General features: G+C 37.9%; 1 protein-coding gene across 1 annotated transcript in view; it reads left to right on the top strand.

Moving 5' to 3' along the window:
- The window catches only part of HMCN1 (hemicentin 1), a 1,183,532-nt gene extending 1,168,182 nt beyond the window's left edge, over window positions 1–15,350 (top strand). Inside the window, exons 105-107 of the mRNA XM_086956029.1 lie at window positions 4,295–4,414; window positions 6,926–7,052; window positions 12,537–15,350. Of these exons, the coding sequence (XP_086812155.1) occupies window positions 4,295–4,414; window positions 6,926–7,052; window positions 12,537–12,903 (614 nt within the window). The 3' untranslated portion in view covers window positions 12,904–15,350. The remainder of the gene's footprint in view (window positions 1–4,294; window positions 4,415–6,925; window positions 7,053–12,536) is intronic.
- Window positions 15,351–17,192: the final 1,842 nt, after the last annotated feature.

The following is a 17,192-nucleotide window of genomic DNA, read 5'->3' on the forward strand; positions in this document are numbered from 1 at the left end:
GTAATTTCTTAATCACCAATGAGCTGCATAAAATTGTATTTTCAGTGAACAATGTTCAACATAAAGGAATCTTTATTTAGTAATGAAAGAATGTGAAAAAAGGCCCTTAAGGAACCCAAGGAATTGGTCGTAGGAGTTGCAGGTGGAGAAATAAAGCAATGACTTAAAGGAAAGCAGACAGAAAATAATAATTAAATAATTTTTTTTTATTCATTTAACATATTTGCATACCTCTAAATGCCACACAAATGTTCAGACTCCTTCAATTTCAGATAGTTGGTTGGGAGTCTGATTTAGAAGTATTTTTTTTTTTCAAAATTCACAGAGGTGTAGCGGTGGAAGGCATATATGTATGTTGTATATGATATGTCTACATCACAAACAAAGACCAAAGGCAGTAGAGTGCTGTACATGGTCAAATACAAGAATAAACGTAAGGGTTAAGAGGATAGGAATCTGGGTTTTGTATGGTTAATGCATCGTGACATAGTGTTCTTTAAAGAGGCGAGCCTTCAATTCCAGAGACCTCTGAAAAGTAGAAATGAGAAGTCAAATATGATGTACATTGTTTCCTGATAGACTACTTAGTGAGAGTTACGAAGTCTTTAAAGGTTAAAGGACAACACTGTGTGCAACAGCAGTTGTAAAGCAAAATCTGGTAGGCTTGCCAAAGGTGCTAGAAAACCTTCTAAGGCTGTAGTAAATACATCCTGCATACTACTTGATAGGTGGAAAAGTGTTATTGTTCCAATTTCCAAGTGGGTTCTTAAATGTATGAAATTATCCTGCCTCCACAGGTAGGCTGAGTTTCACTACAGCAAAGATTCACTATAGAAAACTGCTTAATCCTGCAGAGTTTGGTAGAATAATACGCCCTTCCTAATAAAGGCATTCTAAGTGATACACATTGATAATACCACAACTTGTGACCTGGTGTATATTATACCTTATAGGAAACGATCAGGAAATCTCTGCTGACACCCTTACTGCAATTAAATTGTTAGACTTAAAGACCAGGACCTCAATTAAAGATGGGATATAAAGCGTATACTAGGCATCAAGACATTAGTTAAAATTAATTTAACAGGTTTTAGTTGATCACTGTGCTTAACTTTGCTCTGTTTTGTTGATTTGTCAGAATTCCAAGTTCTATTCATGCACCTCCCTAAAGTTGTATACAAGAAGAATCCAAGAACTTTTAAACAAGAACAATGTTGTAATCTAGACTCATAAGGGGTATAGTCACTTAGCTAGAAGCATAGTTATGAGCCAAATAGGAGACTGAATACAAATAAATTAAAAAGTATTTGCTTTACTTGGAGAAAGCAAAAATACAGGAGGAATAAAAGTTCAGGTTGGTATCGGAAGTCTTCAAGCAGTAAAAGTACCTCAGCAATCACAATTGCAGCACACATAATCAGAGGTTCAGGTTAGAAATGCCTTCAATAGATTAAGTAGCATTTTTAGGAATACCTTCAAAAAATGTAAATAAGGTCAAAGTTCCACTAACATTAAAGTGTGCACTAGTGAGTATTCTTTTAAGGTTGCATTTGACTATGAAAAGATCAACAGTGCCCTGCGGAAGAAACTGTTAAAGGGTCAGTAATTCTGCATGGATTAGGGAACAACCTGACAAATACGTATTGGCTATTTAAACCATGCTAAACGTTTATCGGTTTGTAAAGTGAATGATATGGAAAGTTCCTACTTTGTCCTGTATTTCAACAATGTAAAGTTTATTAATATTTGTAAAGCAATCTCTTGTTATATCTTTGATTGGCAATTTATGTCTGTATTATGCAATGTCTAAACATGTTAAGGTCTTTTTTTAAATGTATAATGAATCGATATTGTATCTTTGCACTGAATTGCATTTGTTTATCTTGAACGTTTGTGCTAATTACAAACATTTGTTCAGACATGTGATGTGCACCAAGTAGGAAAATGAAGTATTTTTTTAATAGTAAAAGCAATAACAGTATCCTTTTGTACATCTCTGTTGCCTGTTGACACTTCAGATTTTTTTTTTGGGGGCGGGGGAGGGATTTATGTGACCTTGGCTTGTTTGAATTAAGGTAGAACTATTACTTCACTAAAGAATCTGTTGATTATGTGGACATATCATGTATATGTGTTTAATCACATGCTTTTAAAAGTGTTCAGAGAAATCGGTTAGAAGTTGTAAAATAATGCTTTAGTTTACTCTTTTTGCTGTTTCATGCCTTCGTGTGGATAGTAGTTCATCGGTAGAGTTCCTGTTGGTCACAGTTGGACTGAGAACTGGTGTAGGGTGTCATGGGCCTTTTAAGACTGTTCCAGGACATTAGACATTTTAAATATGTACAGCATTTTAAAATTGTATCTAAAAATGTGAAGAGTTCCTTTTTTTGGTTATTAAATTTCATAGTGCCATGGGTCATCCAGGCAATCTAAAGAAAAGGACAGCTCTACAAAAGAGCAGAAACGTGAAACTGATGGGAAGATGTACTTTTCAGGTTATTATGTTACCACATGCACTTAATGGATGTGCTCTAGCGGGTTTTTCCTGTGTAGACTACTGGATAAGTGGAGTTGGGACTATGATATTCTTTATACATGATTTTATGAACTGATGTTCGAATTATGTGGACCATTGATGTTAATGCAATTATATTGCATATTGGAACACATCAGAAAAACTACAAAAAAGGTTTATTTTTAAAACAAATAGCCTTATCAGAGGCGAACAAGACTAGAAAAAACAAAGCTTTCTAGCACCTCAAAGTTATTGTAGAATTGCTTCCCAGAGAGCTAAAGAAGAGTGTACACTTTTAAATGTGCATCAAGATTTGGATGGAGTCTTGTACATTTGTAGAATTCTGAAAAAATTCCATGAGCACTCCTGCAAAGTTGCAACCATTTATATTATCCAGGAGTACTCTCAAGTGTAAGCACTTACAATTGCAGAATTTGTTTTATTGTGGTAAAATCTTGCCCTCTATACCCTCACCCTTTTCAGTATGTTCTCTGCCTGTTTCCACATTGGGAACTGATTATTTACTGCCTTTTCAAAAAGTAAATCTCTGATCAATTCCAAGGTGAGAATCGGTCAAGAGAAGATTTATAACTACCTACAATATCTGAGGGTGCAAACTTTCCCTGGCATCTCGCCCAGACTCTCACCAGATGGGAGAAAATGGCCTGGCTTTGTTTATTTTAATATATATTCATGGATGTAACTGTTTTATCTTTTCATGTATAAACTGATGTTAATCTTTTAATTTTTAACATGTTTTTGAGGGGTTTTGAAGCAAATAAAGATAACGACTTATAAAAATGTATTGGTTTTTGGCTTTGTGAGTCAGGTTTCTAATCTAAGTGACTGCATCTAGAACAGTAATAGCAAGAGTGATTAAAAGAGAAATCAAATTAGCATTTTCCATTGGTAGTAGGTAGTTTATACATGACCGTAAGGTTAGATAATTGTTTGCTATGTTTGGAAGATTAACTGCATTAAATTTCATGTGCAGAAATATATCTCTAGATTTATTACTATTTAAGATTGCTATTGATTACACAAAAGCATTCTTTAATACCAAGCTGAATTTTACAACTATAATATCAACCAAATGGGAAACAATAATGTATTTTTTTTCCTCACATAGTAGAAAATCTAATTGACTCACTACAGACATTGTACATTTTAATGCACTTGGCCTTAATAAACCTGTGACCTCTTTCCCCATGCAGTGGGGCCTTGCTGAAGGTAAGAAAAATATCTTTAGAAAGACATAAAACTGACAAAACAAAAGCTTTAGTTTATATAATAATCCTCCCCAAACTGTAAAAGGACTGACTAAAAAAAACCCTACCCCAATTAATAATAATATTTGAAAAGTGACAGTGTCGTGACAAGGTTAACAAAACTAATGTGGGTATGTGCTGTAATCTGTTCTAGAACTGAATGGCAAATGCTCTGCAATGGTAGCATTACTCTGCAGAAATTATACACCTTAAATGAATGAAGAAGGAAAAAAGTGACCTATAAAAGTTTCAAAAATAATATTAACTGTTTACGCACAGCTGTAAAGACAGTTAACATATTCCAAGAAATCAAAATATTATCTTTGGTTGAAATAGAAAGTGGGGCTTTCCCACATTTATAGATCTCATTAACACATGTAATTGATCTGCCTACGTATTACTGGAAGTCAGATTCCTGTTTTGCTCTGTTAGTTAGAAAATGTATCATATTGTTGTTGCTTCTTTATTTTTGTTTTCAAGTATCTGTCTAATAATTTATTTTTTTGTGTAGACATTGATGAATGCGAGAACAGGGATGCATGCCAGCATGAGTGTAGAAACGTGCCTGGAAGCTACCAATGCCTTTGCCCAATGGGATATCGCCTGATGCCTAATGGCAAAACGTGCCAAGGTAGGAATTTAAGAGATTTCCACATTCACCAGTGAATCTACCGGCCGCCCACTGGGTGATGTTTTCATTTTGTTTGTTCTTTTCCTAATGAGAAGGTCAGAGAAGTGAGTGTTATGAGATGGGTGCATATTGATGAAAAAGGAACTGTAATGTTGAGTCTCCATTGCTTGTCTCCATTTTGTTTCAATCAGGTTTTCCTGTTCAAAAGTAATAGTGCCTCCCTTCTAGCAAAGGTCCGGGAAATCAGGTGTTTTGGTCACTTCGGACAACTTCGTGCTGAGCTATGTCGATCTGACATTGCTATGATGATCCCTTAGAATGCATTACGAATCCTGCTGAATCCTTGAATTCGCTTTCATCTAGGGCTTGACACAAGGGCACGGGATATGCTAAGATTGCCTTACATATTCAGCTATCTTTCTGGGTTTGACAAAAGATTTATTGAATAGTTAATCCAGGTTTTTAAGGAATTTGTCTACGTTTGTGAGGTTGAGTTCATCAGAAAGCAACCAGACAAACAATGAGGCCAATTCACAAAAGTATTTATGTACGGAGGTAGTACAACAGGGGTACTCTTTTACGTACTCCTACATGTCTTTGTGAATCGGAAAAGTGGGCACCCTCTATCTGCATGTTTTTGAAACACTGTACCACATTTATGCAAAATTACAAGGCACATTTCCACCAAGCAGATAAAGCCATTAGCACTTTGGGCCAAACCAGCATTACCTAAGGGTGGCCACAAAAACATGGATGACATCACTTGGTATACAAATACTTTCTAATATTACTACATTCAAAATTAATCACTTATTCACTCCTTGCATTGATCACAGCATTTGATTGCCAAATCAATAGAGATTTGTTTTTACCATTCAATACCGCACTTCCATAAAGGGGACCACATAGTTTAATACTTCATAATCACTCATACCTACAGTTCTTATTAATTTGCTCATACTTTTGTCTACTTTTTTCAGTTCTGTTGTATAATGGTAATGTCAAAAACTTGAGACTTGGTTAGCGCATTAAGCTTTTTCCAGGAGCAGTAAAATCACTCTACAACAATTTACATTGTAACGCAACATAGAGTATAGTGATCTATCACGTAACTAGAGTTCATTTATCTGCAACCCACTGTTAATAGTTGAGCATAAAGAAAGTTTGGAGGGTTCTGGATACTCAAATTTCAGTATTAATGAGAAATCCCTGTTTCTGATCTCCTAACCCCACCCTATCCTACAGTAAGTCTTGAATTCTCACCTGTACTACTTAGAGAAGTCAGGTAGGTGTCTACAGAGAGTACCTTCATAACTTGCTGAAGTACACCACCACTGTGACTCTGCACGCCAGTGGTAAACCACAGCACATACACTATATTGGGCTCGGTGATTATTAACTACCCCAAGAAAACAAGTTGCAAATATCAATTTTTTACTATCTCATAAGAATCAATTTTTGAGTGTCTTAGAACCTGGCAGTGCTTTAGCCCCAGCATTCTTCCTCTGGTAGTGTTACTGATACATTTGAGTCACAGTGCTTTGAAGAGCATTGCAAACAGAAATTTCAACTGGTATTACTTACGGTGTGATTTTGCAACTTTTTATGTGAAGGTTTCTGCCTATTAGTTTACATGTTGTGATGTAAGTGGATATAGGCACAGCTACAAGAAAAGAGATGAGTACAAATTTATTTTGAGTCAAGTTTTGCATGGATATTCTATTTTTGTCTAGTTTTTGGTAGATTGGAGTGTAGTATAGGTGCCTTCTCCTTGTATTCCTTGTGTACAGACATTTGTACAGATTGGTCACAGGATACATTTCAGATGTTAAGGTTCTTTAATTTATGTATTTAATTAAACAGTGTTGAACTATTATTTGCTTTGGAGATTTATATGCCAATTAAATCAGTAAAGCGAAGAGTCTTACATGCAACAACATTCTACGAATAGTGTAAATTTGGTTTGCTAAATAATCTTAGAAACATAATGCAGATTGATTGGATTAAATAGATCACAGAACTTTTTTTTCTGTCTGCACTTTTTCTCACTCAACAAACAACGGCATGAATTCATATTAGAGCAACTAGGCATCAATTATAAAGATGTCTAGTTAGTGCAGAATCAATAACCACTTAGCAATAATGAAGATGTGCAATAATCCTTGGATGCCAGTAACTGAAATGTGACTAAACATCCTCATTGTAAACCTCTAGTAAATCGAGGAGCTCAAATCTTAATCAGTGCATCAACATTTCTTGAATGTTTGGTCAAGAAAAACTGTTGGCCTATTTACTATACTAAGACTTGGTAAGAAGCCAAACATAAACCTACTTCCAAAAAAAGTGTAATGTTACCTCTCACTTCATAGCACCTTAAGTGTTGGACTGGCATACATCCCGTATTTACTGGATCTATCTGAGTACTAATATGATCATCCCTCAACACTATTTCCTATAATTTATTGATGGAGTCAGTGTAAAGCTTATATGTTTCTATATCTTTACAATTAGATATTGATGAATGCCTCGAGCAGAACATTCAGTGTGGTGCAAATCGCATGTGCTTTAACATGAGGGGCAGCTATCAATGCATCGATACACCGTGCCCACCCAACTACCAGCGGGATCCACTCTCAGGGTAAGTTATAAGTAAATTAGTGAAACATTGATATTGTTGGAGAATAATTATTTTTCTTTTCTCCTTTGTCTCACTCTGACAACAGGCAAGGGTCGGCAAGGGATCTGGTCTTAGGAAACCATGTGCTAACGGTCAAAACTTCCCACAGTCAGCTGGCCAGCCTACTTTTTTCAACCAATGGATAACCCATCTGAAAAAGATTTAATCTAAATTCCCACTACACCCCCAACTTCCTTAGTGAATACAACCACTCTTAATGGCCTTTATTGGGGCTTGGAGCTCCTTCAAACTTCACTAGGTTAATAATTATGGAGCAGCTTGTTTAGCAAATGGGCAACACACATGCGTTTCCAAATCCTTTGCGAAGAAGAAATGGTTCTTTGTTTGATAGCATTATCTCCTTTATACACTTTAAAGCTGATATACGGAAAGGTGCAATTTCTTTCAATTTGACTCATGCTTTGATTGACATTGTTTGCTAATACCCAAAGGTCCAGCATCATTGCCTTCAACAGATGGGAAGTATAACAGAGAGAAGCCTACAAATGACTAAAATTGGCTTGTAATTGTTGAGAATTTTTCAGGAATGTTTGTCTGTGCTGGCAAGGCCACATGATTCTTCAGTTAAAGTGTGCATAGACATGGCTTCCGATTCTGCCTACAAAAAAGATGCATGATGTCACATGGTGTGTAGACCATAACAGGAAAAGTTTCTTCTCTGATTCTAGAATTGTTTGCCATATATCTCAGAATGCAGCAGACTTCCTGAAGGTGTTTTTGCAGATGTCAGTTTAGTTCATATAGTTTTGCATCACAGGATTATAAAGTCACCTTTTTGGGTGTCTATTAAGATCAGATGTATATATTCTCAAGCATGACTAAGTGACCTCCACCAGGCTAAAGACTAACAGAATGACAAACAACCAAAGATAATGCTGTGGTGCTGACAACATCCAGAACTGCCTATCCGTGTACAATAACAACAATAGCAATAGGTCAATATATTAAACTTCCATATTTCCCACTGTGATCTGGAAGAAATTATAACACTGACCTGTAAATAGTACAATGTACTTCAAATGGCGAAAGCTAATGTGCAGCTGTCCAAGGCGATGGTGTCAATTGCCTTGCCTTGTTCAATGGTGAATAAGAGTGTAGGCTTTTATGAAACAATTTACATAATTAATTATCAATTCAATTATTACTATTCATTCATTATAATGAATTTAATTTGCTGACTATTGTCGTTTAGTCCCTAAAAATAAATATGTAGGATCTGTGCATTTGTTGGACAACATAAACTAAGGGCTTGGTGTCAAGACTGATTCCGGACACCCACGCATGATATGTCGGCCTATAGACCAGCTAGCTCACTGTGCCACAATAAGACCCCTAACCTTACCAAGGAGCGAATAGTTTCTGGCCACCTTCGAACATAACCGATGCAGACACAATCGTGGTGGAGACCAGGATCGTCCCCAATACATGTGGCGGTCCTGCACACCAAATCAGGATGCAACCGCTACCATGGTGGTCGCATCTTGCGTTTTAATATTACAGCGGTTGCTGCTGACAGCAGCGCCTGCCGCGAAGTTAAAATGGCATGTTGCGCATTTCACTGCACTATGTGGCAGGCACCACACAGTGCCTGCCACTTGGTGCAGTGAATGTAGGGGGGCACCATGGTACCCCCCCAGTGCACCCACACCTTCCCCCTCCCCCCAACACAAGGGGGGCCCATAACGTGCCCTCGAAATCAATCTCCACCAGGCTTTCAATGGCGGTTTACCCGCAATGGAAAGGCTGTCTGGAGACAGCATTGTGATCTGGCAGACGGTGCCTGCTAGGCACCACCACCATTTTATTGATGCAGACGGCTCTGCCAGGCAATCGCAACGATTGCCTGTGGCAGTTCCGTGGTGGACTGTCTTTGCGTCCGCCGCGGTCCGAGTGCGATTCCCTCTGCCATGGTAATGTGGCAGGGGGAAAATTGCGGTCCGATTGTGAAAGGCCCGCCACCGCATGGCTGACGGTGATGGGACTTCCACAATCGTAATCGGCCCCCAAGTATCAGAGAGATACACAGAATAAATGTTGAGGACATTTTCAATAAGGATTTATGTTTGCTGCAACAATTAATAGAAAGAAGCTAACGTAAGAGATTAGAAGCACCAACAGAGTAAATGAAAGTTAGAATTCTACCATGGTGCTAAAACAGTGAATATATGCAGGCATATAAACATGACAGTATTCAAGCGTTCTTCTATTATGCAGACTAGACCTAAGTGTACCTAGCATGTGTGTGGGTGTAAAGCCAACAATCCCCTAGGAAAGAGCCAACTCCCTTACCTGATAGTAGAGAATGATGGACCCTGTCTTGGTCTCGAGTTGGACACCTGGCAAGGGATGTCAGACTGCTGCATGTTGAAGCTTCTGCAGGTCGGGACCTCAGTGCCTGGTTCAGCGTGGAAGCCTCTTCTCTCCTTCACTAGTGAAGGTGCACCTCTTTTATAAAGAAAAGGTAGCCTCCGGGGTTGTACCACAATCAATATGTTTTGAGTATGATTATGATGATGAGCCTAAATCAATAAAAGTAATTTAAGCAAAGTAGCCTGATCGCCCGAGGATGAATGGCAGCAATGACTTTTATACAGAGTATACTAATCCTGTTATGCACGCCATGTGCAGGGGAGTTTACTAAGAATCCTCATTGCCTAATAAATGAGGCTAGTTTCAAGGAAACCAATCAGCATTTATTTAGCATGGAACTAAGTAAAAGGTCAGTGCTAGAGCTGTTCTGCAGTGCAAGGTAGGACGAATGTAGGTAAAAGGCCAGGATTGGGGGACGTAACACTATACTCCTACTAAACACACAACCTGCACCTGAAACATAATTAAAAACAACTATACAATTAACATAATTAATTGTCAATTGAATGATTAATATTAATTTTAAAAAAGCAATTAATTATTATTAATTTACTTTCCACCCTATACCCCTACAAAACACACAACCCACACAAAAAATTGTATACAATTAACTTAAATAATTTTTTATTAAATACAAAATATTAATTAAAAATGAATTATAATTAATTTATTTCCCATCCTATACCCCTATAATCCCCACAATTTGCTACAGTACTAACAAAAACACTTACATTTCAAAACTACTTACAAATAAAAAACGATATTAAAAACAATAATTAAACAAAGATTTTATAACGTATACAATTAAAATACATACTAAAATACATAAAAAGAATTTTAAAATGATATTCCTAATGACTATATTATTGTAAACTATATTAATGATGTCGATATTTTTAAACTCAATATTACGTACCTTAAAATTGATATTCCTGATAACGATATTCTTGCACACGATATTTCAGTGTGATGACATTTCAGACTTTATATTTATGTCTGACAATATTTTTTTCCCGATATTTTGTCCGAACCCCTTTTGCCACAATTATTTTTGATTCATTCAGTACTGATAAGTGTGCGAAAAGCATTGCCAACGTTAGTGAGTTCCCTCAAAATTTTAACTGTGCTAATCACACCATTTGCATTGGATTTCCTTTTCACCCCCTCCCTCCCAACAAATCTCAAAGTTTCATCATTGTTGAAAAATCTACATACTTTGCGGTCCTTACACATTATATCAGATATCCACTGGTAAATCTTTGTGAACTAAAATAAAGTTTTGCATGCAGAGTTCTAATTTTTTTTGTTATGTGTGAAAACTAGATTTTTGAATTGAATTGCATCCAATATGTAGAGCATGATGCTCCCATTCAACTGAATCCTGTGTTTACAGGCCTTAGTTGTAAGTCATTTTACTTGCTGTCCAATCTTTTACACTGCTTACTGCCAAGGGAGACATCCATAATCAACTTTCTTGTGGCTCTTTCTCCTTCTTTTGGGTTTTTCTCAGTATAGTTGACCTTCTATTTTTCTGCTTCACTTCTTCAATCTTCCTTCTCCTCACCTACTGTGAGACCTCAATAGCGTTGAGAGGAAATAAGGGTGGGAGCTACGGGCGCAAAAAATGACTTGATCTACTAGATATCATAGCAAAAAGATTCTGGCATTACTGTCAAGAGCCAGATAGTGAACAGACAAAACTTTAAGAACTGAGTCGATTTTATGCAGAGTTTAGTTGAATTCAGTTTGTTTTCAGTTCTAGATTGTAGGGACTGTGAATCAGAGCACTGAACATAAACAGAGTGCCATACAAGGCAGGCACCAATGTTTGTAGCTGCTGTTTCACAGTTAAGGTCAGGTCTGGCGAGCCACAACCTGGTTCAGGAGGTTGACATTGAGGGGGAGGGCAGTGCAAGTAAAATTGGGAGAGAGTTCTTCCATTCATTTCCAAATAGTGTGGGTCTATTTGTGGTTGACAGAAGCTAAAAAGTGAGTGGAGATAAACATGGAGAATTATTATTTCCCAGAGGCAGATGTATACACAAGTTCGCCACACATGTGAGAACATTGTCTTGCTAAACTCCTATCAAATCCTGCACTATGATTCCCTTAAGTGCTAGCAGAAAATAAACATATGCATTAAATAATTTTTTCAATCATGCTCCAACCAGTGCAGAGGAAGCATTTTTGCCACAACTAAAATGTCAGATGTTTTCCATAAACAACACACCAAAGCCAGGGTTTATTTCTTCAAAAACCAAAAATCAATGACCCTGATTTGCAAGTTCTCCCTGCTTATCAAGGGCCATCGTTATGTTTTCATGTGTGAGGCCATTGCTCCTGTTATGGCAGCCACACATATAAAAAAGTACATTCAAAGACCCTCCCTGTATAGGGCAGGCGTACTGAGGGTCTGAAGCACAATGGCCAAATGGCAGACATGCTGCCAGGAAAGGTTTTTCCATGGTGGAGCCACATGAGGCTCTGCAATGGGAAACCTAACCGAGCATGTTAGAAAAACTCCAGTAAATTGACTTATCATATGTCCTTAGTCCCATAATTGGTGTGTCGCGCGCGGCTAGGGTGACTGACGCTGGACGCAGGGGATCACGGTTCGATCCCGCGCTCCGATGGCAGGGGTCTGCCCAGCACCATGCGACTCTGGGCAATAGCTCGCTTAATCTTCCCAACGGCCCCCAGCGCCGAGATACCCCTTCATGGGTGATTTGAGCGCTTTACTGGATTCTTTTACATGATTGGCGAATGTTCAATAAACTGCATTTAAAAGCCTCAACAGAAGGCATTAGTAACTGGTAGGATTAGGTATTAGCAATTATAATATATTTTTTAATTAGTTTGTCAGTTTGCTAGATTGTGTTCCAGTTCTCCATAGTGATGGTAAGCACATTTAGTTGACTGCAGTAATTAGTAATTAGCAGCAGTAGTGAACCTGTTCAGTCCATTTGGCACTCGTAATAATTATATATTTGCATGCACAAGTAGTGAGCTTGGAATGGTGTAAAGATAATTCTGAGTTTTTCTATTGATTTGCAGGTTTTGTCTAAAGAACTGTCCGCCCAATGACCTGGAATGTGCCCTCAGTCCCTACGCCTTGGAGTACAAGCTCCTTTCACTTCCATTTGGGATTGCCGCCAATCAGGATCTGATCCGCCTAGTGGCGTATACACAAGATGGAGTGATGCATCCTAGGACCACATTCTTGGTGGTGGATGAGGACCTCACATTACCCTTCGCTATTAGAGATGAAAACCTGAAAGGTGTGCTGTTTACTACCAGGCCCCTGAGGGAGCCGGAGACGTACAGGATGAAAGTGAGAGCACTATCCTATCGCGCGGACAGAGTAATTGAATACCAGACTACCTTCATTGTGTATATTGCTGTATCTGCTTATCCATATTAAATGCACTTTCAGGAGCTACTCAAAGAATTGTAGCCACATTCATGGGTGCCCATGGGGATGAACTCTACCTGCTCTACAGCAGTTACAGCCTTATGATATGATTGTGGTTCTCCGTTACTAATGTGCCTTTCCCTAAAGTGGTAGTTCAGGGCGAATGCTTCACAGGGTAGGGTAGTAAAGAGTGAATGAGAGATCATTGTAGTTTTATTTATTACACTGGACCAGTAGTCTTTAGGGAAAAGGCACACCATACAACAAATAATACATTTGCCTTCAAAATGGTCAAATTAGTGTGATGTGTCATTGATTTTCTGAACCATCATAATGCAGCATTCTTTTGAGCCAATTGGTGCTGGAATTAAAACAGACTGTGTTCTTAGAGCCTACAAAGTTTAGTTAGTTGGTCAGAATACCTCCCTTAACTTGTAGGACATATGAAAATTATGATTAGTGTGTGCGGGAGATGGTGTATGCTTCCATATACATGAATGACGAGTAATTTGTTTTCTGGGAAGGAGCATTGCAGTCGGGTATTTTTAAAAGGTATTTAAAAGCATATTTTTTGCTAGCTCCTCTCTCTACCCTCTGTTGAAATAACATGCTACAGTAACACATTAGCATCCATTTTAAACGTATCTTTTACATTTAAGATCAGGTTTAAATCAATATTTAACTATGAAAGCAGTGTGAGTTTCAGAGGAAACCTTTACCTTGTGAAATTACCCTCGTTTTGAGGTGGGAATTAAGTCTTTGAGATATTTTAGCTGGCTATTGGAGTGACGTTTGCTCATACCCCTTGCGGACAAGCCATACTCATGGTTCATCTACTGCTGCTTTAAGATGAGACTTCCAACCACTGGGAATACTGTAATAGAAGTCACTGCCTTGCTGAAAAAACAGTAAAATGTGCGTTGGAAATATAGATTTTTTTCAAGTAATATTGCAGGAAGGGCCATTCTTTCTACCTATTGTGGGAGCAACTCGTTAGAACTCATCAGAATGTGGGAGTTCTCTTAAAGAGAAACTGGTGGAGCAATTTCCTTTAACAGGTATATTGATTGTGTGAATGGAAACTTTGCATGTTATAAACTAAACTGAGCCTACCCTACACCACCTTGCTCTGCCTTACTATGATGAAACATTATCCACAGTATCATCTACACCCAACCCAGAAGGCACTTATTGTATTGATCAGATACATCAATTCATAGAGTAGAGATGTGATTTTAAGAAATACTTGCTAAAAGTTGGCTTTGCTGCTTTAATTCCTTACCACAAAGGTGGTATAGACATGTGTTGGTTATATGGACACACGTTTGCCTTAGAATTCAACTTACACTTATGCACACAGATGCCTTTTCAAAAGGCACATCTTAACGCCAGAGACATAGTTGGCACCCCACAAGAAATATTTTTCATAACAAACCTGTGGATCATTAACCAGTGACATTGAGCTGAGCAAGTTTCCCTGAGTGACTAAAACCCGTAGGTATTACTTGACTTTGGAAAGATACATTATCTAGGATTGCAAAATGGCTGCAAGTTTCCTACAGGAGAGTGATGTACCCATATAACAACTGGGCCTGTCCGGTTGCTGTGACTTTCAACCTTGATGCACTCAATTTATATTTATGTGATCTGCTATTTATATAATCAGCTTTTTTAACCCTTCAAGTTAATAAGCCATAAGACCAGTGACCTCAAAGCCCTTCAATGATGATTCCATCATGGCGGCTTCATGGCATGGAAATAAAGTTGTTGTTGACTCTACAGTAGAATGAAGGATTTCAACGGTGGATCCAACTTGGACTTGAGAATCAAATTACCTCTGAAACAGTGTAAATTTTAGCACCCTATTGTAGTACTTCCAGAAATCCATGGCTCTAGGTGGTCTGTATGCAAAGAACGGATGTGGTAAAACACAGCAACTGCTAGTTATACTAAAAGAAATAATGTGCCGATTAGCTCATTAACTTGGGCTTTTGCAAGGTGCAAGTGCACTGCCTCTCTCCAAAGAGATGTTCTATCAGGTAAACTATTTAATGTTTTTTGCTTCAGTTTTCAACAATCTTTAGATTATTTCTGTGTATGAATCCATAATATGGATCCTTTTTATACATAAATACATATAAAATTGTTCATTAGTGCATTAAGCCGCCCAATAGCTTAACTGTGCAATAGGTACAAGATGTGTGCTTGTGCTGAAACATCAACTTGCCTGTCTGTATCAGCATAATGTATGGCGTCAATACACTGTAAGAGGTGGTAACAATTCCTGGCAGCCATTTTCCTAGATGTATTCAATTTGTATCAAATGTCTTGTACAGGTTTGTCTTGTGTTGATGTCCTCTACCAGATCACCAAATTGTATTTTTCAATCATGTGTGTTTTTTTACAAAACAGTGTTCATATAAAAATATTTCAAAATAAAAGTTCATTTCCTTTTGAATATCATCATCATTTTCATATTTCCTTAATAGTTGAGAACATCCTTAATAAAAGCAGTTGTTATTGTATGTTCTCTACAATATACCGATTTTTGTAATCATTATTCTATGTTTTCTTGAATGTTGAGGTTCATGTAATCAAAAAGTGTTCGTAAGAGTTATTGACAAAAGAAAGGGCAAACCAGTTTCACAACCAACTCGCCATGCGTACTGAAAAAGAAAACTGTGGTAAATGTAAAAAGTCACTGGACTTCGGGCTTTTATAGATATTATTATAGTACTTTTAGTTCAACCTACGCATTGGCTACCAGACTCAATGTCACTGGCCTATTTGGACAGAAAGGTTCAGAAGCACAACGTTACACATTTGTGAAAAACTGCAGCAACCTTTCAATTACACAAAACCATTGTGTTTGTTACTTCATTACAATGCCATTCAAAAAATGAATTCTGTATGTTGTGACTAGTGATTTGTGTATTTTGAACAACTAATTGATTACATTGCTGATATAGCACAGATCTCCTTCCTACTTAGAAAATACTTAGAAGATTCTCAATCAAGACCTTTCTTCCATGAACACTCTCACTCTAGAATAAATCACATGTGGTAGAGAAGACATTTTACAGAGAACTACCATCTTGTGCCTCCTTCATCATATACCCATTCTATCACACATCACAGAATCAGAAGATATACCAAGGATCCATCTTGTATCCCTGCAATCCCAATCAGACATAGAGGCAACTCTGGTCACTTGGAAGTGCAAAGAAATGCAATAGCGGTATTTAGATACAGAGGCCTTCACCCATTGGGGGATCAAAGAACAAATGAAGGAGAAATGCCCAGCAGTACTACTAAGGATCCTGAGTACGAAACCACCATTCCAGGTCTTAAATCTATTGTCAAAAGTGTGGGAGAAGTCTTGATCATCTATTTAAATCCCAGACTACCCTTCGCAAAGACAACAGCAGACTTTGCAGCACACTTTCACTTATAGGCATGGATAATCATGCAGATTGGAACTGGCTGCATCCATATTAAGGGCCCAGCTGAATCAACATTCCTAGCACAGCACAAGCTTGTTTCGCTTAAAATAAAAACATAACATCATCCCCTGCATCCAACTTTCTTCTTACTTCATACTTTCTTGGATAAAAAGAAAACTGTTCCTTTTTACAAGAAACATGGGGGCATATTATCAAGTGATGTATCACTGCTTTTTCGGCACAATGCACCGAAAAAGCGGCTATTTTATTATCGCACAATTTACAAGGACTCACTACCATGAAGTAGCGCGAGTTTCCCTGCGATAACAGACGTTTTTTTCCCCCACTTTGCATGTCAGCGATAGGCATCGCTAATGACATGCAAAGCGGGCGTATCTTAGAAATACTACATGACAAACCCTCGCTGCCACAGCTTCGCATTATTTACACCGCTGCACCGGTTCCGTGAAACAATGTCAAAAGTAGCCCCTTTTTAGCAGGTATTTAACTCCTGCTAATAATCTGACTTAACTATACTATGAATGGGAGGTGGATTGGAAGGTTAAGTCTACCTCTCCAGATTACCAAGCATTTAATTAGCGATGTTCCCATATCGCTGGATTACGTACGCTAAAGATGTTTATTCCAGTCTTACGTGGGATTTTACATCGCATGTGAGAAAAGCGCTGCTAATACAACGCTAACAGGGAGTAATCCAGAGATAGATTGCGATAATTAAAAACGCGCTAAGGCGTTCTGCGATAATTATCGAGGGTTGTTGTTAATATGCCCCATGGAGTACTACAGCTGTGCCAATTAAGGGGTACCAAGAAGAATTCATTCCTGCAGGTCTAG

This window comes from Lissotriton vulgaris, chromosome 1_1, assembly GCF_964263255.1.
Source record: "Lissotriton vulgaris chromosome 1_1, aLisVul1.2, whole genome shotgun sequence".
Lineage (NCBI taxonomy): Eukaryota > Metazoa > Chordata > Amphibia > Caudata > Salamandridae > Lissotriton > Lissotriton vulgaris.